The sequence below is a fragment of the Gouania willdenowi genome, chromosome 18 (genome assembly GCF_900634775.1).
Source record: "Gouania willdenowi chromosome 18, fGouWil2.1, whole genome shotgun sequence".
NCBI classification, from domain to species: Eukaryota; Metazoa; Chordata; class Actinopteri; order Blenniiformes; family Gobiesocidae; genus Gouania; species Gouania willdenowi.
Window position 1 is genome coordinate 22,076,318 of NC_041061.1, and position 26,909 is coordinate 22,103,226.

At 38.0% G+C, this 26,909-nt stretch overlaps 3 protein-coding genes across 3 annotated transcripts in view; 1 reads left to right on the forward strand and 2 right to left on the reverse strand.

Moving 5' to 3' along the window:
• The window catches only part of LOC114480303 (mitogen-activated protein kinase kinase kinase 11), a 79,559-nt gene extending 68,792 nt beyond the window's left edge, over nucleotides 1-10,767 (reverse strand). The window contains exon 1 of the mRNA XM_028474316.1: nucleotides 9,042-10,767. Within this exon, the coding sequence (XP_028330117.1) occupies nucleotides 9,042-9,798 (757 nt within the window). The 5' untranslated portion in view covers nucleotides 9,799-10,767. The remainder of the gene's footprint in view (nucleotides 1-9,041) is intronic.
• Nucleotides 10,768-13,869: 3,102 nt separating this feature from the next.
• On the reverse strand, nucleotides 13,870-22,764 carry drap1 (DR1-associated protein 1 (negative cofactor 2 alpha)). The gene is made up of 7 exons (XM_028474641.1): nucleotides 22,543-22,764; nucleotides 21,936-22,008; nucleotides 20,496-20,589; nucleotides 20,093-20,218; nucleotides 18,171-18,261; nucleotides 17,969-18,057; nucleotides 13,870-14,997 (listed from the first exon to the last, which is right to left on the reverse strand). The coding sequence occupies exons 1-7, from the start codon at nucleotides 22,582-22,584 to the stop codon at nucleotides 14,823-14,825; spliced, it is 690 nt and encodes a 229-aa protein (XP_028330442.1). The 5' UTR covers nucleotides 22,585-22,764; the 3' UTR covers nucleotides 13,870-14,822.
• Nucleotides 22,765-23,122: 358 nt separating this feature from the next.
• c18h11orf68 (chromosome 18 C11orf68 homolog) lies at nucleotides 23,123-25,237 on the forward strand. Its single transcript, XM_028474883.1, has 2 exons — nucleotides 23,123-23,227; nucleotides 24,111-25,237. Exon 2 carries the CDS (start codon nucleotides 24,141-24,143, stop codon nucleotides 24,876-24,878), a length of 738 nt encoding a protein of 245 aa, XP_028330684.1. The 5' UTR covers nucleotides 23,123-23,227; nucleotides 24,111-24,140; the 3' UTR covers nucleotides 24,879-25,237.
• The last annotated feature ends 1,672 nt before the right edge of the window (nucleotides 25,238-26,909 follow it).

A 26,909-nucleotide genomic window follows, 5' to 3' on the forward strand; every position in this document is an offset into this window, starting at 1 on the left:
TTAAAACTTTGATCCATCATTGTAATTTTTAGGTAGGGACAGGACCCAATAAAAGAAAAAAAACAAGAGGTAAAAAGGTTGCTGCAAAAAGAGTTCTAGTAAGGCCTCCATTTTTTCGTGATCAGGAAAATGGACAGAAATTAAGGAATTTGCTGTATAACATGCAATATCATGATATGATGGAGTTCATCTCTTGATAAGTAAATAGCTACAGATCACGGACTAAGCCCCGACATGTTTTTGGAAACAGGTTTTCATAAAACAGGTGGCTGTCTGGCAATTGTAGAAGAAAATGGACGAATGTCAAATTTTGAGCAAAACCTAGCATGCTATTGGCCCACTGCTTCAGTATGGGATTATGAACTAACAATAATAGTTAACTCAATCATATACAGCATGTTTGGAAAGATTTCAGGAAGTTCAATAGCAAGTAATGACATCTGATTAGGGAAAAGCCGATGAAATGGAAACTAAATAGAAATGCGTACACTTTTCCAATTCCCACCAAAATACTCTAGAACATTTTAGTCGGGGCCGAACGCTATTTGCCCTGTGGCCCGTTGAAGTCTGCTTTTCTCCACAAGAATAACGAGCCCGACTTCATCCCCTTCTGAAATAGCCATGAAGGCTGAGTGCTTCTTCCAATCAGACATCGGTTCTGTAAACCCCAGTACCCCACCAACCCAAAGTCTCCCGTCTTTTCAAAAGTACTACTACCTGATCAAGGACGATCCTTGGCCCTGGTAAACTGATACAGGACAACATTTATAGAGATTTTTTTACAAAATGATCATCCCTAGTTTCGTACATAAAAGAAAGGAAACATTTCAGCCCTGAAATTTACCATCACCCATAATCATGGGGTCAAAAAAGCAATAGAAACTAATATAACCAATGTGTTGGTGTTGAGGTCGTGTAAAACAAATAATTTCTGTCACTGCTTTAGGACAGACGATAAAGTTTACCTATGTATCAATCTATCTACAGTATCTATCCTTGAACTATGACATTCAAAGTAGAGCCCGACCAATATGGGATTTTTAGTAGTGATAGATCAATACATCGACCGATTTTTACGTTTTTTACGTGTATCTCATCGGCCGATGCGGGCTGCTGCGTTCGCCGATCCACATTATTTACAGAGAGCAGAAATATTTTTTTACTTGTTCCTGTTCTACATCACCTGTTTTTAATGTGTTAAATATTTTTTACTTGTTGTCGTTCTACCTCACCTTTGTTAATTTCAATAAATGTTCCTTTTTTTAAAAAAATTGAGACTCGTACCGTTTGTTATCATCATTGTGTAATTTTTTAGACGTAAATTGAGGGAGCAAATGTAGTATCGGCTCCAAATATCAGCTCAAGAAAATCGGTAGTCCGTATCGGTCAACGGCGAAGGCTGACGGAAAATTAATTGGTATCGGCATCGACCCTCAAAAAACCATATCGGTCGATCCCTAATTTTTAGGGCCGACGACGATACCGATATTGGGGGTTCTAAAAAGCCTATAACCGATATATAACAAAGTACAATGATGTACTGTACATTAACAGTATATACACTGTACATGAACACTCTTATCATACCCAAAGCATGATTCAAGTCAAAGAAGCAAAAAACTACTACATTAAAATAAGGAACTTTAATTAGCGCCACTAAAACTACAAACAGAAGGACTGTAAAGACACTGATATTAGGCCGTTGACCAATGTCGATTAATCAATGATCGGCCGCACCAATTGTCAGTTTGTCTTTTCTCCAAAGTAATAAGAAAAATATCTTCTCAGTGTTTCATTGCCATCCTCACCAACATTGTTTGATTTTGATGTGTGGACTAGATGTAATCATGTTCTCCTCCTGTCCTTAGCACTACACCTACATGTATTCTGTGATAACACACATATGTGTTTGGACAATAACAGGTTTCAGAACGAAAATGGCTAGCCTGCATGGCTAGACTGCTGCTAAGCAAAGGGATAGATATGTATAAGCACAGCAGTGCCTGGAGTGGGGTTTAGCAAAGCACACACACACACACACACACACACATCCACACGGGATGTTTGGAGTGCATTGCAGTGTGGGGCACCAGGGGCCCTGAATGAAAACATGCTGGTAGTGAGATGTATCAGATGTTTGTCCACTAGTAGAAAAAAAAAAAGAGAGAAAGGGAGATGTGTTGATCTAAGATCTAACTGTGGCTTCTTCCTGAAAAAGGCCCTGTGAGTTCCAGCCCAGCGATTGCTTAACTTGGCACCATCTACACCAGCTCCAACTACAGCCTCCACTCACTTTATGATGAGTGACCAGCCCTATGGCTGCTTCCACATCCACACAGTCTGTCAAGATATTGAATTATCTACGGAAACGTGTTGTATAGATTAGGAGTGTGACGATATCTCGATATGGCGATAAATCGCAATATTTTTCCGCACGATCAATTATCGATAGGGATGTAAAGATTAATCGGCAGTGAAAAATCGATTCATAGGTACCACGGTTCACATCGATGCTCTGAAAATTTAATCGCAGTACTTTTTTTAAACAGCAGAGGGCGCTATATATTAATCCTTCCAGAAGTGGACGTGACGGGCGGAATCTGCTAGTATTTTCTTTCTGGCCGCCATTTACTGTTAAACATGCTCATAAATGATTCTTTACTCCTTTAGCACCGAAAGAATATCTGTAATATTACGTGAATATCTGTAAAAGTCACGTTTTTCTATTAGCTCTGTCTGCTAGCATAGCTTCTCTTCTTCACTGGTGGAATAACTGCATGCCAACAGACCACTGGGTTACCAGCGCCCTCTGCTGGTCTAAACAAATACCTGATGTAAATACAGTAAAATGACTGTTTTTTTTTTTTTAAAGTCCAATTGTTAAGGCACAAAATACATTTTCAGTTGCACTTTTAAAAAGAAAAAGAACTATTATGCAGTTTTGAATTGTTTACTATAGAACCAGAATTTAAATTAATAGGTTTCTTCTTCACTTGTATTATTCCTTTATTTATTTCATTTAAGATTTATTTTTAGTTAAATTGCATTGTTTTGAATAGTTTATCAAGGAATTCTTTTGACAATTAAAAATAAAAGGAAAAATAGTACAGTATTTTCCCCAAAAAAACAAAGGAATATTTTTCAGTCATTTATATACAGTCCCATTTTGTAAAATAAATCGTGAGAAAATCGTATCGTGAACCCAGTATCGTGAATCGAATCGTATCGGGAGTTGAGTGAATCGTTACATCCCTAATAATCGATATGTTCGCGCCAAGTATCAATTTTTTTTTTTTTTCCAAAACAAAGCTTTTTTTTTACTAAAATGTGCAGGTACGTCTTCACAGAAATTTTGTCACTGTGTTGCAGGAACCAATATTTTGTTTACTGGAATATTGCACTATAATGGTGTCACTGGTAAGAAATACCCTAGTTTACAGAAAGCACTATTGGAGATACTTATTGTGTATGTTGACACTTATTTACAGAAATGTTGCACTAAAATAGTGTCACTATTCATAGACACTTTTTCAATTTATTGTCTTTCAGAGATATAAAATAAAAATTGTATTTTTTCCACTTAAGCTTTTTTTTTCTTGTTATGTCATAGATTATCGTAGATTGATTTCTGACCAATATAACGATCATCGCAATATTGTCATATCGTGAGATAATTGTTATCGTGAGCTCTGTATCACGTATCGTGAGATACCCAGAGGTTTCTCACCCCTATAGATGTGATGCTGTACAAGGAAAAGTTGAATGGCAAAGACTAAACTAGACATATGGAATAAAGAAGGTTACATAACGTTAAAACAGAGAAACTGACCCTTTTTTTTTTTTTTTTTTTTTAAACAAAAAGGAACTATGCTCGTTTTTACAAAAGCATGAGTGAATTAGGACAAGTAGTGGCAGACTAAAATGGTACAGTTGAAACAAAATAATGATGTATGCGAGTTTTAATACAAGCAACCAAGTCATGTTAGCGCGATTGTGTGACCTCGCAACTTCAAGTTGACTTTTAAAAACTAGCTCTAGCTTCTTTCTGATGATCCTGCATAAGCGTGTTGATCCATTGATTGCATTTTTTGGGGTGAAGCCTACATCAATAGAGCTTACAAAATGCCAGCACAATATGGTATTGCACACCACACTACAAGCACAGAGATTGATTCTCCTTCACTGGAAGAGCAAAACTCCTCCGACACACCTGGCATGACTGATGAAACTTTGACAAGTGGAGAAAAATAGCATTTCTATTGAGAGAAAAGGTAAACATTTTCTATTTAATGTGGCAACCTTTTATAGACTACTTTAATAACATTAACTAGCCCGTAAAACAAAGATATTGAACAGTGTTATTTACACCCCCCCTTTTTTTCTTCTGTATGCCTTTTATGTATGTATGTATATACAGTATGTATGTGTATATTTATGTTTACATGTGCATGTATTAGAGGTGTCCCAATCCGATATCAGCATGAAAACAAATGTCGATAGTGGATTCAAAGTTCCAATTTTTCATCAATTGTAGAATACTGTAGATATTATGTTGAAGGTTAAAATGTATGTAACCAATTATTTAATAATAAATGGGTTAGTTTTTCTCATACCTACTGTTGATGACTATTGTTCTCTGTTTGAGTAACATCACTTGATCAAGCCTTTTCTAACAATCCACACTACAAAATGAGTAATTATTATTGTTTTATTTAAGAAAAAAAAAAGTAATAATAGTATGTATGATTCATGCTGATATCGGATCAATATCGGTATTATCCAATACTCAAGGCTGCAATATCGGCATCATATCGGAAATGAAAAAGTGGTATCGGGACATCCCTAGTGTGGATCGTTTTTGTTTTATTTTATTTTTGTTTTTTTTACTAGTTTTTGTATCTGGGTTCTATGAGTACAACGCTAACATTTGAATGCATGATAATCACACCATTAAGCTGTACTTGTGTACCTGTATGTTTCTAAAAGTTAAAAAAAAAAGAGGAAAAAAAAAAAAGCTGTCTTCTTCCATCTTACATTTCAACCTAGCAATTGCAAGCTATTGCTGAATGTTAGCGGGCCGGGTAAATTTTTTTTCGATTAAAGATTTATATCATAGTTTTGTCAACAAAATGTATTTAAGTGACAATAACGAGACTTTGACTAATTCCAAAAAAAAAAAAAAAAACATGTTAACGAAAACAATATAAAAATATATTTTGTTTTTATTATTCAACAAAAACATAAACTACAATTTTGTCACACTGGACATTGATTACATCAATGTTAATCATATTTTAGTTGACTATACATACACTATAACTGAAATAGTCCTAATGACTACATTTTGCCAAATACTAAATGGCAACAAAATTGCATTATGGATTAACCTAAATCAAAGTTGGTTGTGAAAATTAACACCGTTAGTGAGCATGTTGGTAATTAGCATGCCAGAGTTAAAAATTACAGCTAACACTTAATTTATGGTCATATTTTCATTCCAAACACACCAAATGAGGTTGGTTAGCGGGCAGTAGCATGTAAACATAAGTTTGATAGCCTCAGACTATAAAGTTTGACTAACCGCACGGTGTATAATCAATGTGCTTATTTTATATATGTTCATTTCGAATAAATAGTTTCTGTAAAACTCTGCTTAAAGACAGGGTAGGTAATTTTCGAAAGCTAGCATGATTTTGAAAGTAGCATCCTCCGAGGGCTCAAGCTTTACCACCCACCTCCTCTATGTGCTCCCTCTAAGTCTCGCACCTCACTCACATGCACGAGCGCCGGTACTCCAGAAGCGGACCTAAACTCATCGCTTGTAATGTGTAGAAACTACGTCATCTCATGTCGCATTCAGCGGTAAGTAAACACTAAACTTATCATTATATATGTAAAAAAAAACATGACAAAACTCTGTTTTAACTCCGTCACCAGTGACGCGCTTTGAGTGTGGACTCATGCACGCAAGGGGTTGAGAACGAGCAGGGAGACGTGATTGGTTAAAAATTGGTTGAAGTTTTTACAGGCCTACAGCTTCTACAGATTACGGATTTTCTTCGTTCCTTTTTCAGAGCACATAAGAACTTGATTTCTGTCCAGACATCAAGAAAATTTCAACCAAAAATTTAAAAGTGTATCTGGAGAAAATTACCTACCCTACCTTTAATATAAATACAAGATGTAAGTGAGAAATGCGACCACTTCGAGGTGTAGAAAATACAGCAAATCATTGCACTAGTTAGAATGTAAGAAGGCATATTAGGAAGCACGTCAACATGTGAAAAATGGGAAACTTCAAACAGAAATGTTGATGCAGGCAAAACGTCTCAGGAAAGGTTTGAGGGAAAAATTTGGATTCTTCACTTTTCTAAATCCCAATCCAATCAAACACCAATGGGAAATGCTGAATAAGAAAGGAGTCCAAAAATCACATCTTGAGGACTAAATCCCTTTTCTGCTCATGGCTTGGTGCCTGATACCACAGCACATATCTCTAGTGTATGCATACTTCTAAAGCAGCATATGTGGACAAATATCATTTTAGAAACAAGCATCTAAATTTAACCAGCCAGGAAACTAGCATGGTTTTTTTTTACAATATTCTTTTGGGAACAGAATATATCAACTTTGTAAAACCGTAGCTATGGATTACTTCAACTAATAAGCAATAAATGACTCAAAATATGCTCTTTTGAATACGTTTTCCCATTTGCAAAAATAAATATGAAAACATACAAGATATGTGAATTGTTTAGGACTTTTAATAAACCTTTTTACCCAAAACCAAAAATATCTGATGCTGCAATCGCTTTTCAACACTAGAACAAGATACTATTAAGCTAACAAAGCTTTTAAGCTAACATCACAACATCATGTTTTTTTTTCTAAATCAACAAACTAAAGATTAATACAGATGCACTTATGAGACCCTGAGAGATTACACTTGATTGACGTGTGAGCTTTGAGAAACACAAGCTTTGACTTTAGTTTAATCACCTTGTTGTTGAGCTACTTGGTGAGATAATGAATATTTGGATGTCACGGTACACCTTCCTCTTCTAAGTATTTGTTTGTTGGCTAACTGGGCGTCAGAATCTTTGTTAAATGAATACTAAAATAACGTATTGGGAAAAGTTCCCTGGTGGCCAATTTCTTCACCTGCCATTTGAGTTAAAGTTTCCCTTTCCTGAATACTACCGGATGGAAAAAAAAGGCTTCTCTGCAACACTCGGACACTCCCTGCACAAGAGCGGGTCGGCCTCTGCGTCAAGAAAGAAGAACTTGCTTCATAATTCTGAGGAAGTTGTGCTATAAACTGCAACTTATGCTTGAAAATGTGATGTTCTGGCTTGATTATGTGGGCATTCTTGCATTGACAATGAGATGCTCTTGCACCTGCAACCTCGTTCATTTGAACTTAGCACATTACTGTCAAACCGGTTGACCCCTTCTTCTACTTCGTTGGCCCTCCCTACCGCGACAGGATATTGCTCAGTGGCAAAGCAGGGTAATGGGTGTACGGAGACGTGTGGAGGCAGGTTGGTGGACAAAGGCTCAGAAAAGAATTGGAAAACAAGAGGAGGGAGGAGGCAGTGGAGGAGAGATACTATCTCTCAAGAGCACAGAGACGGATTGTGTTGCTTTTGGCCTGCCTTGTATACCAAACACTATATTAAAAGAAATCCTCTTGTTTGGCCACTCCAGAAGAGGTGTTTTTATTTGGGCGCACAAAGAAGAAGAGAAAGACTCAGGCAGTTCTGAGAGGAAGGTGGTCAGAAATTTAAAAAAAAAAAAAAAAAAGTTGAAAAGGTGGAACTACAGTGGAGTCAGAGGGAAAGTTTCCAAAGCTATTACACCTTCCGCTATAAACAAACCTAGGAATTCTACACTACAAGTACTAAAGCTGAGGCCATATTCTCAGAGATCTACAGCAAACCAATGTTTTTCTATTTTGGTAAGCAGGATGTGCAGCGAGCAACAGGGACGAGCAGTGGGAAAGGCTTTTCCAGGCCGCAGTGCTGACAGGGATTATATGCTGCATCACAGGAATGATAATAACAGAGAGGAGGCTGCTGGGGAACTCAGGTGGCTCTGCATTGAAAGCTAAATGACCCAAGCTTCTAAAAGTGAGAGCAGAACCAAAAGCTTTATCTGCAATCTCAAGATCCGACGTGTTTGGTGCCAGGTCCCTGAAACCCTGACGCATGCCCTGCAGCTCCTGGGCGCCATAACGGCCCAGAGTCAGTATATGATGTTATAGAGTTCAGACTAAATACTACTTGCTAGGTTTCTGACCTCGACGAACTGAGCTTGACTTTTTAGCCCTTTAGCGCTGTCTGCTAAGCTTCTCTATATAGTCTTGGTACGGATGTGTCATAAATCACAGCATAGCCATCATTCCAAAGACCAATGAAGGTTTGCTAGCTGGCAATAAGCAGTGATCTTCAAGGTTTAAAGACAGAGGTTCTTTGTTCTAGACCCTCTGACGACTGCTTTCAAGGCTTTATGTGTCCGTCTTAGTTTTGTTGACAAAATGTTCATAGACTAAATTAATTTTAAGTGACAATAACAACACGTGGACAGAAATGAATTGATATTTCCGTCAGCTAATAAAAACGAAACTATAATGTTCACCTGAGCTGAAATCCAATCAGAACTAAGTTTGGGTTTTTTTTGGAAGGTGTTCAATCAAAACTACTTTTGTTGCATGGAAAGGGGGACAGGAAGTAAGCTGGATGTGTTTGTGGACTTAAAACAGCTCATGTGTTTTTATGCATTGTTGATCACATCAAATGTGACTTTTTGAATTTACAAATATACCATCCCATGTCAAGTACATCAATGATAGTTGAATCTTTAGTTGGTGTTAACGTCATTTACTTGACTGAAAGTACTCTATAACTGAATTAGTCCTAATGACTCAATTTGGACTCAAACTAAGTTGTGCTTAAGTCAAAAGACCATGACTATAATTAAATCAAAATTTCAACAATTAAACTTGAATGTATGCCAGATGTGCTAAAGTTTCAGCCACTCACTGTTGTTGGACTTGAGGTCTCGATGGATGACTGGGACGATGGCCTCGTTGTGCAGGTACAACATCCCCCAGGCTATCTGCACGGCCCAGTTGACCAGCACGTGCGGTGGAATCCGGCGGCCGGCCAGAGCCCGACTCAGGGGCCCACCTGAGGCGTATTCCATGATCAGGCACAGGTTGGGCTCCTGCAGGCAGACGCCCTTCAAGGTGATGATATTGGGGTGGGTCAGCATGGCGAACAGACGCGCCTCCTGCCTCACGTTCTGCGCCGTCACGCTGATGTCCTCATCCGGGTCCTGGCGGGCGGCTTTCACTGCCACCAGCCCGCCCCTCCACGTACCACGATACACCTTCCCAAAACCGCCCACCCCGATCACCTCCTCCAGGCTCAGCTCCCTGAAATCCACCTGCTCGGGTTCAAAGTCGCCTACTACCGCCGGGCTCAGCTCGTCAACCACGCTGTTGCCTTGAAGCTTTCCATATCCGCTCGGCTTGAAGGAGCCATAGTTGGATGGGAAGATGCCAACCTTGTTGTTGACCTTTCCTGCCCACCAGCCCTCATCCCCTGATATCTCAGAGTCCAGAGAGAGGACCTCCACCAGGTCACCTTTACGCAAGGTGAGCTCATCTTTACACGAAGCCTCGTAGTCAAAGAGGGCCGTCCACACAGGGTTGGTGAAGTTCCCTTTCTGCGATTGCTCCAAGTTTTTCCAGTTGGACAGCGTGCCACGACTGAAAATGTTCTTCAGCGGTTCCATGGAGCCTGAACCTGGTGTTTGCAGTGGATCAGACTCTGCACCTCAAAGGGTTGAAAATAAAGTACAAAGCAGTACTTTATTGCACCTCGCTCCCTTTTCGGCCTTTCCTGCTGGTTCATCGGGGACCAATGAAACGTTTTCAAAAACTGGAACGAGATTCAGAGAGATCCGACAGGTCGGTGTCTCTCAAATGTTTAAAGTTTGATCTCAAAAAGCTCCTTTGGAAGGAACATTCTTAGATTGGAGTTTTAACAGACAGCAGTGAAGTGTTCAAGTGATGTGGTGTGTGGTTTCCAAACACATACTTAAAGCTCTCTATTATCTCCACAGCCTGTATTTAGGATGATCTCTAATCACATCTTTCCATGAGAGGATTAGATCTGCTGAGAAAAGTGGGATATAAGACACATCTAAATCAGATTTCTGTATTTTTAGCCTGTAAGTGCAGTGGCCAGCACAAGCAGGAAGCACACAAACGCAGAGAAGAATAGCAGGAAAGGACCGTTCAGTACAGCCAGGGTTTTTACGAGCAGCTCCAGATCTGACCACTATGCGTGGTCTGGATCAAAAACCCAAAGACTGGCGTGTGACCGCGACCACGCGGCGCTACGGCGGAGGAAAACCTGCATTTCACCCGCTGCTCAGAGTCCCGGAGGCTGGGAGTCCCTCTGCAGACCCCCAATGATCAGCTGTAGGAACAGGAAGAGCACCGCGAACTTGTTCGGACAAACTTTCCAGGCGGGGGAAAAGTCCAAAGAGTGTCCCTGTAACGTCCGGGTCCTGGGGGGAAATCACAGCTTGGCCTGCTCCGGTTCCGTGTCCGAAAGGTTCACCATAGTTACTCCACAGTCCGCTCCGCTCCGCTTCCTCGGTCACAGTCCCGGATCCACTCAGCCGTCTGTGTGTGTCCGTGTGTGTGCGAGAGGGTCTGAGTGGAGGGTGGGTCCAAACTTTACTCACCCCACAGGAAGAGTCAGATGACAAAGTTAACACAAGTCAAGCTAGACGGAACGAGGCAGGAAACGGCCACCAAAATAAAAGCGCAATATTGACCCGAATACAGTTACTCTTTGAGTAATGGAAGAAAAATAAAAGTACTCAAGTAAAAGTATAGATACTTAAATAAAAAAATGACTGGTAAAAGGACTGGTAAAAGTAAACGTTGCTCCCTTAGTTGAGTAAAAGTTTCAAAGTACATGCTACGATATATACTTAAGCAAAACAAATAAGACAGGGATTTTAAACCAGAAAATTCCATTATTTTTTTTTAAAAGAACTTGTAGAATACTGGTACATGGAAACAAATGAAATCTGTTTCCCTTTATGAACAACTGGATAATTTAGCACTCATAATAAATACAATTTGTAAATAAAATGTGTCAGGGAAAAAAAAAAAAAGAAAAAAAAGTGCAAATGCTCAATTAACATTTTTAATAACTTGAAAATATTAACCATAAAACTAAGGGACCTGCCTAACAGAATAATGCTCAAACATACCAACATTTTGTGTTTTTTGTACGTCGAAGGTCTTAAAAGTAACAAGCTCATTTTCAAAATGTAAGCAGTAGAAAGTAGAGATATTTGTTTTAAAAAGTAAGGAGTAAAAGTCAAATTGGAGTGATGTAGGGGTTCTCCTAATCAGAAGAGAGGCCTCGTGGGGAACATGAGACAAAAACGGTTGGGAAACACTGCTCTAGAGTCTACGATGAAGCGCAAACTACGGCAGAATAATGTTGAAATTGCTCGTTGTCCCGCCTGTAATCTGCAGCTCACTTGAGATCAAGCTGCTCTGTCTTTGGCCCCTGAACTAAAATGAGTGATTTTTTTTTTAAATGCAAAAGAATCTAAAAGCCAGGATGGAGAATGTGGGGATGACCTTTGACCTCTCCTGTCTGTTGTGTGGAAACCGTGTGCTTCCACCTCTTGGTCTTTTCTTTGATAACTTCCTTTCCCCCCATCGTCTCTGCCCCATGGCTGGTGTTTGTTTAAACGGCGACCTCCTAAAGTCAATCACTTCTCCACCCCCATCAACACAGAAAAACTCCTGAGTCAACGCTTGTGCAGGAAGGATGCAGTTGTTTTTGCGACTCTGTGTTGCTTGGTTGGTGGGGAGGAAGGGCGCTGCGTTAACGCCACAAAACGGCCTGTTTGAAAAAATAAAAATAAATAAAAAAAAGGAAAGAGGAAGAGGAAAGGGCTGGACTTTCATGTGAGTAGATTGTGTGTGTGTGTGTGTGTGAGGGCCTTCACACAAAGCTGTGTAGATATTATCCAGTCAGAAACAGCCAAGCAATTCTACTTAATAATTCCAGCAAGTTCATTTTATCTACTTTTTTAATAATATGTTAAGGTTTCATTTATTCAGACAACTTTTTTTCAGAAAATTTACTTTGATCTCCTGACATGTTGGGACTGTCAACTGCCAGTCTTCTTCAAAGGCGTCTGCTGATCACTTTGATGTTTTCTTGAGTTCTGTGTAATAATTCCAGCAAGTTGATTTTGTCAAAAGTGGTCTGAATAAATGAAACCTTAACATATTATTCAAAAAGAAAACATAATTAACTTGCTGGGATTACTTCGCGGACGTCAAGAAAACATCAAAGCAATCAGCAGACACCTTTGAAGAAGACGAAGCATGTCAGGAGATCAAAGTGAATTTCCTGTGGGAAAATTGTGTTAATAATTTAAACTTTAGGTGGGAAAAATGGCCAAAAATGTTGGAAAAGGTGGTGAAATGGGATTTTAAAAACCACAGAAATTGCTTAAAAGTTGCAAATTACAGTGGCCAAAAAGGGACAGAAAAAGCGGCAAAACAGGTTTCCAAGTGTTACTATTTCCTTAACAGTGGCAGAAATGGGGGGAAAAGTAGTAACAATGAGTTTAAACTGGCAAATAATGAGCATGATAAATTGTGAATGTGGTTAAATTGGGCAAAAATAAACATATAATATGGTGAAAAGAGGCTATAATTCACAATAATGGGTCAACATATGCAAAATTCTGTGGAAAAAGTGGTGGCAAGGGTTTTTAAGTGTCGAAAGTGACTTAATGTGCAGAAAACGCATTCAAATGTGATGGAGAAGTGGCAGAAATGGGAGTAATGTGGCAAAAATTCATGAAAAAGTGATGAAAATAAGAACATATTACAAGTTAGTAGTAGTGGCAAAAAAAATGGTAAAAACAAGAAAAAATTGACTCAAATTGTTCCAAAAATATTCTTAGTTTTTTTGCAGGCATCTGGCGACCCCTTCTCAGTGTCTCACGACCCCAAATAAGGTACCGATCCCAAGGTTGAGCAGCACTGGATTATACAACACACACACACGACTCAAATGCTGAGTAATTTAAAGCTGCACTAATTTTTTTTGTTAGACATAATGCAGGACTCATAGATCAATAAATCAAAGATCATTTAATTGCCACTCGTAAGTTGGTTTTGATCTCCACTGTAAACACTGTTTGACATTGTCAGAAAAGTTTTATGCATTGCATTGTGGGATGTGGAGTCCTAGAGAACAGCGGTTTCCAGTCTTTTAAACATTAAACAGTTGAAAGAACTCAAAATTCTTACAAAATCCTTGAGATTTCCTCAAATTATGACATATTTTCCTTGATGAAATAGAAATTTGTCCAAAAAAATCTAGGAAATTTAAAGTCAAGATCATGTTGCGACTGATTTCTATCACTTATTGCTTGGTTTCTCACATATTATGAAATTTATTCTATATCTAGAAGTGTAAACTAGGGCACAGTATTATAATGATGACATCATTGGTTTTCTGTGGCCCACATGAGATCAAACTGCTGTGTATTTGAACTAGAGTTTGACAACCATGGGGGGTACACGTAGTGTTGATTGGGGAAACACAGCTGTAGACGGATGCATAGCAGTTTTTCCTTAATTAAAAAAAACTTACATTTTTTGATCTATGAGGCTTACGCCAAGTCTTTATCTGATAATAATTTTTCAGCTTTAACATGAAGAAAACGAGCAGGTAAATGTAGAAAATGTTTATAGGATGGATTATCATCGATTCATCTTCAAAAAAATCAACAGTCCCATGTTGTCACTTTTTCTATTTAAATTGAAATATGAATTTTATTTCAGCCATACAAAATAAAAAGGTTAAAAGTTAACAATACAGTGTCATCCGTCTGTTTACAACCATTTCACACCGAGACTGACACACGAATGGAAGCCCCGTCTCCACTTTGCTTATGAACACATTTAAAAGAAGTTAAAAGAGGAGAGAAGAGTGGAGGTGAAGGACTGAGGAGGCCAGAAACAGAAAGAAAGGGAGAAAGCCACGTGATGAGTGACTCAGGAGAAGGTCATTGTTGTGCAAAAGAACCCATGGAGGAGCTCCAGCTGTGAATGATGACCCTGTCGATAAAAACGGCTTTAAAATAGGAAACCAGCTCGGAAAGAAATAGAGAAACACACCAGCGTCCTTTGTTTACTTTACAGCCTGACAAAACTAGGAAGAGGAGCTTGCGTTGTTGTTGTTGTTGTAGATATTGTCGCTCTACCTCTTACAAAAATAAAAGCAGAAAAAAAACCGCGTGTGCCGACTTGATGTTCTGACTGACGACGGCAGATATGTTCACTTCATCTGGTCCACTCTAACGACTCTGAGGAGAAACAGAAATGCAAAGCCAACACTATCCTACTGTGACTGCGGGGCTCAAACAGTGATCACTGATGCTTTGCTATTGAAAATTGACGCGTTTAAAAAACATCCGCACAGGATTCTTGTCCTATAATAAAATAAAAACCTATTTTTTGTTATTTAAAAAAAAAAGAAAATTAAAACACAGAATATACAACACGGTGGAGAAGGGGGAGGAGGAGGAGTCTCCTCTGCTGATGCTGCCAGCAGAGCAACTAAAACATTTCCAAAGAATTCTGTATGAAGTGTGTATGTGTATGTGTGTGTGTGTGTGTGTGTGTGTGTGTGTGTGTGTGTGTGTGTGTGTGTGTGTGTGTGTAGAAAAAAGGGAGAACAGAAATGGGGGGTGGGTAGCTAAGAATCGTAGTCTTCATCGTCGTCGTCACCCTCGTGGTTGTGCGATGCGGGGACCGGGGGAGGGGCTGAGCTCATCATGGAGGGGAACGGGGCGAAGGCCATGGCCCCCGACGGCTGAGCTGGAGCCATCGACACCATGTTGCTCATGTGCATATACTGTGCTGTGGTAGAGCTGTGGGAAGGAAGGAAGGCAGAAGTATTGGTATTTTCAAACGAAAAGGTGCATTGTAGAATATTGCCTAGAACGACAATAACTCGTGGTGCCTCCTTTTTGTAGAGCATTCTGGGAAACACAGTACTTACTGTGTTTCGGATCATTATGTCATTTCAACAAATTTTCAGGACATTCCATGCACTTTGGTCTCAAGAAATTCAGAATTTTTTACCAATTGTTCTGTGGCTATTGAATAGGCCAGCCCTTCTCAAATAGTAGGGCGCGCCCTTGATGCTAGTGGGGGGGCGTGTGATGCGATGATTTTTTTTTTTTTCTTGCTGTATCAGAGTGAAGTGTTATTGCACATCCACTACTGTAGGGGGCAGTGGCACTCATGTGTGAGTGTGCACTCTATTAAAGACCATATAGTATTAGCTCTATGGTTTTGGCACTGAACATGTGCACACAGCACAGAGCAGGAGATAAATAGCAGTAAACAAACCCTCAAGAGACACCATGGAGAAATATTTACCAGGGATGAAAAGAAAGGCGGAGAGAGACAGAGATAATGAGCTAAGACAAGGAAATATGACGTACCGTATGTATAGGGCCCTGTTTTTATTTTTTCCCAAATTCCATGTTTTCCACATTCATTTTTTTTTTTAGAAATATCAATCAATTTTTTTTGAAAATATTAGTTTTTATCTCCTGTGAGGAAACAAAACAAATACGAATAAATAAAAAACCCAAAATTAAATAACAATGTAAGTCAAAAATAAAAAAGGAAGATATAGGTTGTAGTGACATGGATTATTCTGACTTCTCCTTGTTAATAATGTCACATAACGATGTATGAGAACAGCATTAATGTCACTCAATTCCCCCTCAGGGATCAATGATTTACTAAATCTGATCAGGTTTATTGATTAAATTTTGATCAACTTAATGTAAATTCACCTAATTTAAATTGTCCTGATGACATCATTCCAGACCGTAATGATTACACAAAAATAAATGGACACAAGGAAGCATCAGTTATTTCACCACTAGGAACCAGAATATTTTACAGTATCAGAAGTTATCATTAACCTACGATGTTTCAGACTCTACAATCCCTGGTATCGAGGGTCTCGTCCACAACAACAGAACTACTTTCCTCACAGATCTTCTGTAGCTCTGATGAGCTGCTGATCAAACACTCTGAGCAGGTGAAGCCGATTACAGCTAATCGTGTTTTCATGGAGGGTCGCTGCGGAGTCGTTGGGGGGGGGAAGAATAATTAGGAAGCACTGGAATAGGTGCACTGTAGATTTTAGTTTGATCAGATGAAACCTTTTTGTTATGTCGATTTTCATGCGTCTTTATTTTTCTTACATTTTCAGCTTGTGCAATGACAATTAAGTATGTGTTTTCATTTATAATATAAAGGTTACTCTTTCTTGGGATATAAAGCAATTTTTCTTTAATTTTGGACCCCAACGTTGGGTTATTTCACTATTTGCGAATATTACAAATCCTTTACATGAGGCCATTGTAGCTTGCCTTTGTGTCTTATAATAATTTATTGTTTATCAGTAGTAGTGACATAAAAAATATATCACCATTTTTTCTTTTTTTGGGGGGTGTTTTTCATACCCCCCTCACTAAATTGGCCATATATCAAAAAGTATTCATCTGAACTAAAAATGTACAGTGAGCCTAATGATGAATCATGGAACAACTTGTAAAAAAAATCAGAAATATTTTAGACCTAAGTACGTGGGCCACTTGTGGAATGACCCTTTCCTGTGAGTGCATTTACTGCCAGTATTGACAGATAAGTGTGTATTTAAGAAGCCCCATGTGACAAAAAGCATTGGTTTAAATGGGACATCCACCTGATTAAGGCTGCACAATTAATCACATTTGAATCGTGATCACGACTTTGGCCTCTACGATTAAATTAACCTGATCTATACATTTAAAATGTGGCTCTGCTGCATTTCAAACCAGGCACTCTCTCAATCCCAGTAGTCAGCCAACCACCAGGGGGCAAACACATAATTAAGGCTTCATTAGGCTTCCTTAATAACAAGCAAGCAACGCTTCAGCGGCTCTGCAGCTTCCGATCACTCTGTAAACTAGACTGATGAGAGAGAGTGATGTCGAGTGACCAACCTGCAGCGCTGCTTTCTTACTGGTTGTTATTCAGAAAAAGCAAAATGTTGACATGCTGGTCTGTTAACCATAAGCCCTCTCTGCTGTGGGCTGGAATAAAACATGGATCCATCATCCAGATATCAGTCTATACCTCTCCCTCCTTTTTTTCCTCTGAGACTCTCTCACACAGGATGACCTGAGCCCGACCCGTTTGGTTCCCTCGTTTGGACGCGCATGTAAGTCACGTCAGCTGCGTGCACTTGTTGCCCCGTGAGTGTGACTTAGCAACAAGACGACACGATAATACTCCGCTAACTTAATTTGGAAGTGAGTGGGAGTCAAGGAAACTGGAGCGTTTTAGGGGGTTTTTTTTTTAGGTGGAGAGGGCGTTTGTGTTGCATGTGTCAACACGCCCCATGGGTTGGTAGACATACGTACATAATTAGACAGTATTAATTAATTAATCCAGCTAACACTCAAGACAGAACATGTCGACAGGCTACTGTTTCTGGCTGAAAACCTGTAGCTTAAACCTAATATTCTTAACTTTTCTTTATACGCTGTAATTGTTTTCAAAGAGTCTCACTCTCTAACAGTGTATTTATCGTTAACCCATGGTACATTTAAAACGTTTGGGTACATTTTATAGTATTTATCGTTATTCTTTTTTAAAGCTTTCCCTTTGCACTCTAAACTGTTCACATATTGTTTGTTAAAAGGTAGTTAAATAAAAATACAGATGTTTTTCCTAACATGATAAATAATCTTAATATATTTTTTGATCCAAATAATCATGATGATCATTTTGGCCATACTTATTTAGCCCTACGCCTGATTCTGATCTTCTTACCTGTGGAACGTGGATGCGGGCTGGATGTTTGTGCTGGACTGAGAGTGGTCCTCCTCATCGCCGTCTGTCTCGCTGTCCTCAGAGTCGTCCTGTCCGCATCACAGGAAATCATTGTCAATGTCCACTCAAACTCACAGAGATCTGAATGCAGCAGACACATTTGTTTAGTGACACCAGGTGATGTAAACACATGCGCGCTCACCTCTTGTTCCGATTCGGTTCCCGACAGCTTCTTGTCCTTTCCTTTGGAACCGGCGCCTCCGTTCTTGCGACCAGACCCTGGTTTTCGACCCCTAAATTAAAACAACATATCAATACATAATATTTACTGTTTTTTTTTTTGTTTTTTTTAACGCAAACACAAATTCTAAACCACCTCTGAACCAAATTTCTCATTCTGTGAACAACAAACTGTCCCATGTGAAGATATTCTGGATTAAATGCCACTGATCAAACTCAATGACTGCTTAAAAATGTGTTTACAGTCATTCTTATTTCCATCTGGAAGCAATTTAAATATTTGTTGGGAGGGAAACGACAACATTAGAATTAGAAAAAGCTTTCAAGGCTTCAAAGCTACAGAAAGTAAAATTAACTCAACTTTTATTTATAATTAACAGTCGGGCCACGGATTTTATGCTATCAAAGAAAACAGGTGGAAATGATAAAATTCATCTCCTGAAACTAAATAATAGCTACATGACACAGATGATAACCTCACATACATGTTTTGGGGAATAAAATTAAAAATGTTTCCCCATTAAGTGTTTGGATGAGAATAACAGGCAGGTGTGTCAAATTTCACGCGACAAAATCAGGCGATCGAGGAAGATTTGAGTGTGCAGGTGGGTCTGCACTTTTGAAGCATGGAAAAACTAAACTATTAACAAGCGTTAACTCAATAAATCCCTATTTATCATTTTGAGCCGTGGAGAATTTTAAACAGAAAATTGGAGGCCCTTTATCCTTTTTTTTAATTTATTTATTTGGACAATGCACATTATAAATGTGCCAGATTGTAGCCACAGGCTCGTTTCCATCTGGTGGAAATAATAATTGTAATTTTACTTATAAAGGGAAAAAATTACCGTCATTGTAATTAGGGATGTAACGATTAATCGTAAGGCAGTTAAAAATCGATTCATAGGTATCACGGTTCACATCGATACTGTGAAAATTCAATCGCAGTACTTTTATTAAACATCCTATATATAACATCCTATATATATAAACATTATATATCCTTCTCTTGTCCAGAAGTGTTAGTGGCGGGCGGAATTTAGTACAATTTTCTTTCTGGCCGCCTTCTACTCTTAAACATGTTCAGAAATGATTCTTTACCCCTTTAGCACTGAAAGAATATCTGTAATATTACGTGAATATCTGTAAGAGTCACGTTTTTCTATTAACTCTGTCTGCTAGTGCATAGCATCTTCTTCTTCACTGCAAGAATTTCTGCATGCCAACCGACTAGTGGGCTACCAATGCCCTCTGCTGGTCCAAACAAATATCTGACGAAAATACAGTGAAATTACTGTTTTGTTTTTTTAAAAGTCCAATTGTTAAGGCACAAAATACATTTTCAGTTGCACTTATAAAAAGAAAAAGAACTATTATGTAGTTTTGCAGTGTTTACTATAGAACCAGAATTTAAATTAATAGGCTTCTTCTTCATTTGTATTATTCCTTTATTTCATTCAAGATTTATTTTTAGTTAAATTGCATTGTTTTGAATAGTTTATCAAGGGATTCTTTTGACAATGAAACATAAAAGGAAAATAGTACAGTATTTTCCCCAAAAAAATAAAGGAATATTTTTCAGTCATCATTTGTCTACAGCCCCATTTTGTAAAATAAATCATGAGAGAATCGTATCGTGAACCCAGTATCGTGAATCGAATCATATCGGGAGTTGAGTGAATCGTTACATCCCTAATTGTCATGGTAATTTAGTTGTAATTGAACATAATTGACGACGTAATTGTAATTGACTCCAACCTTGGTATTTTTAATGAAAGACGAATGTTAACAACATATTCCCTGCTAATAAAATGCATCGGCCTCTGTTGTTTTTCAATATTACTGAAGTCAAATGCAGACAGATGAATACATGCTGAGACGTACCTGCGTGGGACTCGCTCCGCCCCCCCCTCAGCATGGTTCTCGTCCCCCTCCCCCTGCATGTCCGGCACCGCTGCCACCAAGTCTTTTAAGAAATCAAACTGCTGCTCCAGCTCAATGCATTGCTTTCTGAAAGGACATGTGCAGAGTTTGTGATGACTGTGTTCTTTATCACATCCATACAATCACTTGTTGGGTTCTTTCTTTCTTACTATGAACTTTATATTTTGTTAAGCGCATTGAGATGACTTTGTTGTAATTTGCGCTATATAAATAAAGTTGAATTTAATTTAACTGAATAACTCTGGTGGTTTTCTTTATTCATCCGTGTGTATATTTCTATAATATGTATTCGGGGTGTCAAACTCGTTTAAGATCTGATGCTGATGTCTGTGAGGAAACTCACAGGTGTGACGTCGTCATTGTCTTTGCATTCCTAGATTGGGTGACTTGACACGCCTTTGTAAGCAATGACTCCAAAAACAGCTCCAGGGCTCTCGCTGCGGTGTCTGTCAAGAAAATCTACATAGCAGTTGGATTTAACAAAAAAAGGAAAAGAAAGTTGTTCACACCGGTGAAGCCTAAAGTGATCTAGGCTTTGTTTCCACAGAAAGTTGATTCAAAACATTGATCTGGGCATGAATTCACACCTCTGACAAAGAGCTGACTGACAGACAATAGCACTACAGCTCAAGGAAAATTAAAAACACACACCAAGAAACATTAAACAAGTTAAAATGCAGAAAAAAACATGTTTTCACATGTTTAGAACAACAGCTGGGAGAACAAACACACACACGTTTAATTTTGTGCGGCCACCGAAATTGCTCCGAAAACACATAATAATACCAAAGAGGAAAACATAGATACACAAAATGACTTCAAAAACACGCAAAAATCATAAAAATATGAATAAAAACACAAAAAAACACTCATTACAGATAAAAAAAAAAAACACATACACAAAATGAATCCAAAATGACAACAAAAAATGAATAACATGATTCCAATAACACAAAACCCCAAAAATGAGAAACAAATACACAAAAATCTCTAACAAAAACAAACAAAACAAAGAAACACACTCCCAGTCAAAACAGTAACAAAAATGACTCAACATTTGAAAAAATGACAACAAAAAACAGACAAAAGTACACACAAAAAGACTACAAGAACACAAAAAAAAAATGATAGAAATATGAATGAAAATACAAAAAATAAAGATTCATAACACACAAAACAACACCACAAATTGAATCCAGAAACACAAAATGAGGGACAAATAAAAGTGACAATAAAAAACCTAAAAACTCTGATAAAACACAAAACAAGGAGGACAAAAACACTCAGTCAAAACATTAACAATCATTTGACATATAAAAAATGACAACAAAAACACACAAAATAACAGAAATAGACAAAAGTAAACACAAAAAGATAAGAACACACACAAACACAAAAAAGAAATATGAATGAAAATCCAAACAACACACAAAAATAATTAAAAAACACAAGAAAAAATAAACAATATGATTCCAATAACACACAACAACAACAAAACTCAGAAAATGAGGGAAATGTAGTGACAAAAAAAACATAAAAACTCTGATAAAACACACAAAACAACAAAAACAGCCTCAGAAAAATAAAGAAAAATGACAACATATACACAATGACAACAAAAACCTTTGTTCCTTCCTGTATTAAAACGCAGATTGATTACTGTTCTAACATTCATTTTGATGATATATCCCGTGGACGGAAAATCACATTTTTGTGAGTCCTATTTCTAAATAACTAATGTCACTTAAAATGCATGCTGCTGATATTAAAGGTAAAAGGATACAAATAATAACAGGTACTGCAGCAGCCACTTTTCCTATTTCTTCATCTGTCTGCATAATCTTCTTGATCCTTGCCTGAAACGAAAAGAACAACAAGGATTTGTGATCTTGTATTAATCATGTCTCTCCCTCACAAAAGATCAAAAATGTAAACATACACATGATGCACGATATTTACGTCGGACTTTAATGAGCCAATCATGGGTAAAGAATTAACTCGGGAGCCTTGGCTATTTCTACTGTTTTGTTTGAGACACACTTAAATCAGGAATATAGGCAAGGAAGACATCGTTGTTGCAAAACAGCAAAGTAAAAGCTTCTTCTACTCCCAGTTATGAGTTAGTTGAACCACAACATTCATATTAGCATGAAATGCTAAAAACAACAGTAACAATCGAGTTTGGTGGCTAACTCACCTCTGAAATACACTTCACTTTGCAATTATTGTCTTAAAAATAACAAAGTCGTCAAAAATAAGGATAAACACAACGATAACAGGTTTTCCAGCTCCACAAACACGCTAAAGGCAGGGTTTATTACATCTGCAGAAGTTAGCATCTTCCAATTACATGCTAACTAAAACGCCGGGTTAGCTCAGTTCAAACTTACCGGTGGGAATCTTGCATTATATTTCTTCTTTTTGCTCGGCATAATTACACTGCCAGTGAAGACAAAGTAAAATAAAATACAATAAATCCTTGTTTACTTTCCTATCTCATGTATATTCCACCTCCACAGCAGATACAGCATTTAGCTGTAGTTAGTGAGCTAACTCGTTAGCACTGTGGTTAGCACTGTGGTTAGCACCCAGTCGTCAATCTCCTTCCTGTCGGCGACGGTCCGTTTGTCTCCGCTGGGTCCTAGCGCTGATCCTGTAATAAGGTTAATAAATGTGCTAAAAAGACACAGAAAAGCGGCATTTTTACTGTTTATTGGTGGACAAAAAATTAACTATTAAAGAACTATTCTACTCCAAAGTTAATTAAAGTGATTTAAACTAACATTTAAACTTTGAACAGCTTCATAGTATTAATTTTTACATGACCAATAATAATAGTGTCTTCAGAGAAATTCAGAAATGAACCTTTCTTAATTGTTTTTTTTTTTTGGTGCTTTTTAAAGCACCCAGTTCGTGTGTTAGCAGGTAGATTAAAAGTATTCATGGATAAAATGTGACAATATTTCTAAATTGAATGGTTCCGCTCTTAGGACAGGAACAACTGTGGGAACACAGTGCGCATGCGCAGAGACTAAACAGGAACCAAACTTGGATCGTCGCGAATTAACTTCTAAGGTTTGCGATAACGTTATGTTTCCCTCACTATTAAATGCTTGTTTTATAACATGACTTTAGTTCAGATGCTGTTTGTTAAGATTTAATTTATTTATTTTTGGTTATAATTTTATTTTTAGTGCGCGCTAGCTCGGCTAGTCGGTTAGCAACAGCCAGTCTGAAGCTTTCAGCATTAAGAATGTTAAATATGGCAGTTTCCTCTTCCAAAGCTAGTTTTATTTTAACTGTTTTTGACAAAACGTTATCTGTATGATTGATATATTTAAACAACACAGGTGGATTACGTTGTCAGACAGTAGCAAGATAATGTGGGGGTCCTCAACCGGAAGTTCGAGGACCAGAAGAGGGTCGCCAACTTGTTAGTTGATACTAAAATAAAATGAAAAAAAAAACGTCCCTTTTTGATCAATGATTTAATTAAAATTACAAAATATTAAAATGCACATATTCTAAATGCCCCCTTTCATGGTCTGCTTTAAAATCGGAGATATTCTTGTTTCAACGATACCGAGATAAAATAGTAATTAGCTTAAATTTATATTTTTAAATAAAAAGACACCCCTTGTACTATGTTTTTGCTATTTTATCTCTTGTATATTCCTTTTTGTGTGCGTTTTTTTCTTGTCATTTTGGTTGTTGAACTGTATTTGGTAGTGTATGTATTAGGGGTGTGCATTGCCTTAAAAAAATCGATTTGGACATTTTTTTTTGTTTTGATACAATAGCTCTTTGAAATACCGCGATATGTCGCTGAATGAAAATTTTCTTAGTATTTAGTTCATGTTTGTAGATGTTGTGCATTGATGTATAACTGAGGAAGATGTTGCAAGTCATCTTGTTATTTAGCTGATATGTATTGACTGTGTTCTATTTGGCTCTGCAGGGCTCGTGCAGCGGTTCTGACTCGGTCACCATGGAGGAAGAGGAAGCTCCAGTGGATGCTGATGTGATGACAAAGTCCGAAACGTACGCGGCAGAGTCTATGGCTGCAGACATGGACCCCTGGATCGAGTTCGACTCTAGGAAAACCCCAAGATCGGAGTTTGAAGGCTGGCTGGAAACCAACAGACCCTCCCAGGTGTGCAGATTCGGCGACGAGGAAAACGGCGTGAGCCCCGTAGGGTGGATCGCGGTCCGAAGCCCAAACGACTCCCCCAGCAACGGGGACGTTGCGGGCCTGCAGGACAGCTGGGAGAAACTCCTCTCCAGCTGCCGGCAAGTTAGCTTCCAGACCATCAAAGAACTGGCCCTGAACCACGGTGTGCTCAACGGGAAGTGGCTCATGCACCTGGACTCTGGCTTTAAGGTGGATCACGCGTGGGAGTGCGTGGCCAGGGCGGTCGTGGACGGAAAAATCTCCTCGGCCAAAGTGAGCCCGTTTAACCCAAAGTCTGACTCCAAGCACGTTATCTGCATGTATAATGAAAACTTCACGGATGAGAGCCAAGTGGTGCAGCTGGATTCAGTGATCAGGGCCACGGGGGTGAAGTGTCCACTCTCCTATAAGCCAGATGTGTACACGTACCTGGGGATCTACAGGAACAACCGCTGGAAGCTCTGCCCCACTATCTACGAAAGCAAATTCGACTTGGAGTGCGTACCCAGGCGCTCACACATCATCAACAAAGTCACAAACCTTCCAGTCATATGAATTAGGGAGAAAATAAGGACGAATCAGCGTTGTTTGAGTTAACGCGTTCACAGAAAGACTTTGAGTGGTTGGTCACATTCTACTTATGCGTTCTTCCTTTTTGATAGAAAGAAGAAAAAAAAAAGGCACCAACTCATGTAATGTGTGCCTGTGTTTAATATTTCCAAAGTTACTTAAACACTAACAATGCTTTATTTTCTTATTGAGATGCTTTTGTAAGTGAAAAAAAAAAGACGCAGTTTGACATTAGGAACCACCGCGTTCTAAGGCACTTTGACACGTTCTTTGTTCATATTTTTCTGTCTTGTTTTGAGCCACAGTGATGTTTGTTGCCAAATAAAAGAAACATTTGAATGCCATGTTTGTGTTTTTATTGCCATGGAAACTGTTGTAGTTGTGTTACAGGGCTGGAGTCAATTACATTTCTTAATTACAGTTATCCATATTCAATTACAATTACTGAAGAGCATTTTTTCCAATTAAAATGACAATGATTATTTTTACCCTGACAATTACATTCTTAATTACTAAGGTTAAATTACAATTAATCACAGTTACTGAGCTTTTAATATTTTTTTAAAAAAAACCATAAAACATAACCTTCCTCTTGTGTTAGCTTTCTGTTAGCATCACTTATAACTCGTCTGTGGTAAAACACATTAAAAAATATTATCTATCATCCAATTTGTTTTGCATCTTTGTTCCCTTGTTGAGCCTCTTTATACATGAAAGTATTGTATTAATATTTTGTGGCGTGAGCGTCCGAGACTTTTTTCTGTCAATATATGAAACATTTTCATAACTACGTATGTGTAAGCCATAGAACTATTAACATGGTTCCACAATTCTACGTTTAATTAAATTGTAATCGTCAGTTTTTATAGATTTTTAATGCCAATTACAACAAGAAAATGAATTATTTTAACTTACCAACTCAATTATGATTACAACAGCAACATATTTTTCAACTATAACTATAACTCGAATATTTGCATTTCCTGAAGAAAAACTAAGTGAGAATGCAGGTGCTGGCCCGCGTTGCATGTCATTAGTTTAGCATTAGCATTAACATTAACCTAGCAATATTATTAGCCTGGCAAAAGCATTAACCTAGCAATAATATTAGCCTGGCAATAGCATTAACATTAGCCTAGCACTATTATTAGCCTGGCAATAGCATTAACATTAGCCTAGCACTATTATTAGCCTGGCAATAGCATTAACATTAGCCTAGCACTATTACTAGCCTAGCAATAACATTATACGAGCTTTAGCATTAGCCTAACATTAACAAATACTTAGTTTACTTTTATTTCAAACACGTAAAAATAAAGAAAAAAGAGAGAAGAAAGCAAAACGTAAATAATAGTACGGACAAACAATGAATGACATCATGCAAACAAGTTCTCAAATACTTTCTATATAAATGTAACGTACATGTCCGAAAAGGAGCCTAGCGTTAGCATGAGCACTAATTTAGCATTAGCCTGACATAAACATTAACCTAGCATTAGCATTGAAATTGGTGCTTCCTGCACCCTCACTAATTACATTATATTTGTAATTACCAATTACATGTTTACAATTACAATTGACCCCAACCCTGTGTGTCATTCATAACAGCCTTTTATTGCAGCCATAAAAAATAATAATCAAATAATCAGATCTTAAAGTATCTTTTCATCCATGTGTGCAGTGAGTAGACAAGGCATAATAATCCTTTGTGTTATTAATTAAAATACTTAAAACACTGCGTGACAATCACAACTGATGGAGGTGTTTATTTGGTTAAACTTGGAGATTTTTGGTACATTTAAACGTAGACCTTTATTTCAGAGCACATCTGGACAGATGCTGACACTTTACAGGTCAAGGTACAAAATCTACATTAAAAAAAACAATCCTTCCAACGGCATGTTTCATTGATTAGTGGGATTTACAATGTGACATGGAAAAAGTAATCAGTTGTTTTTTGTTTTTCTCTATTTAAAATCAGGCCTCAAATGACACGGAAACGCCTCACATGCATGT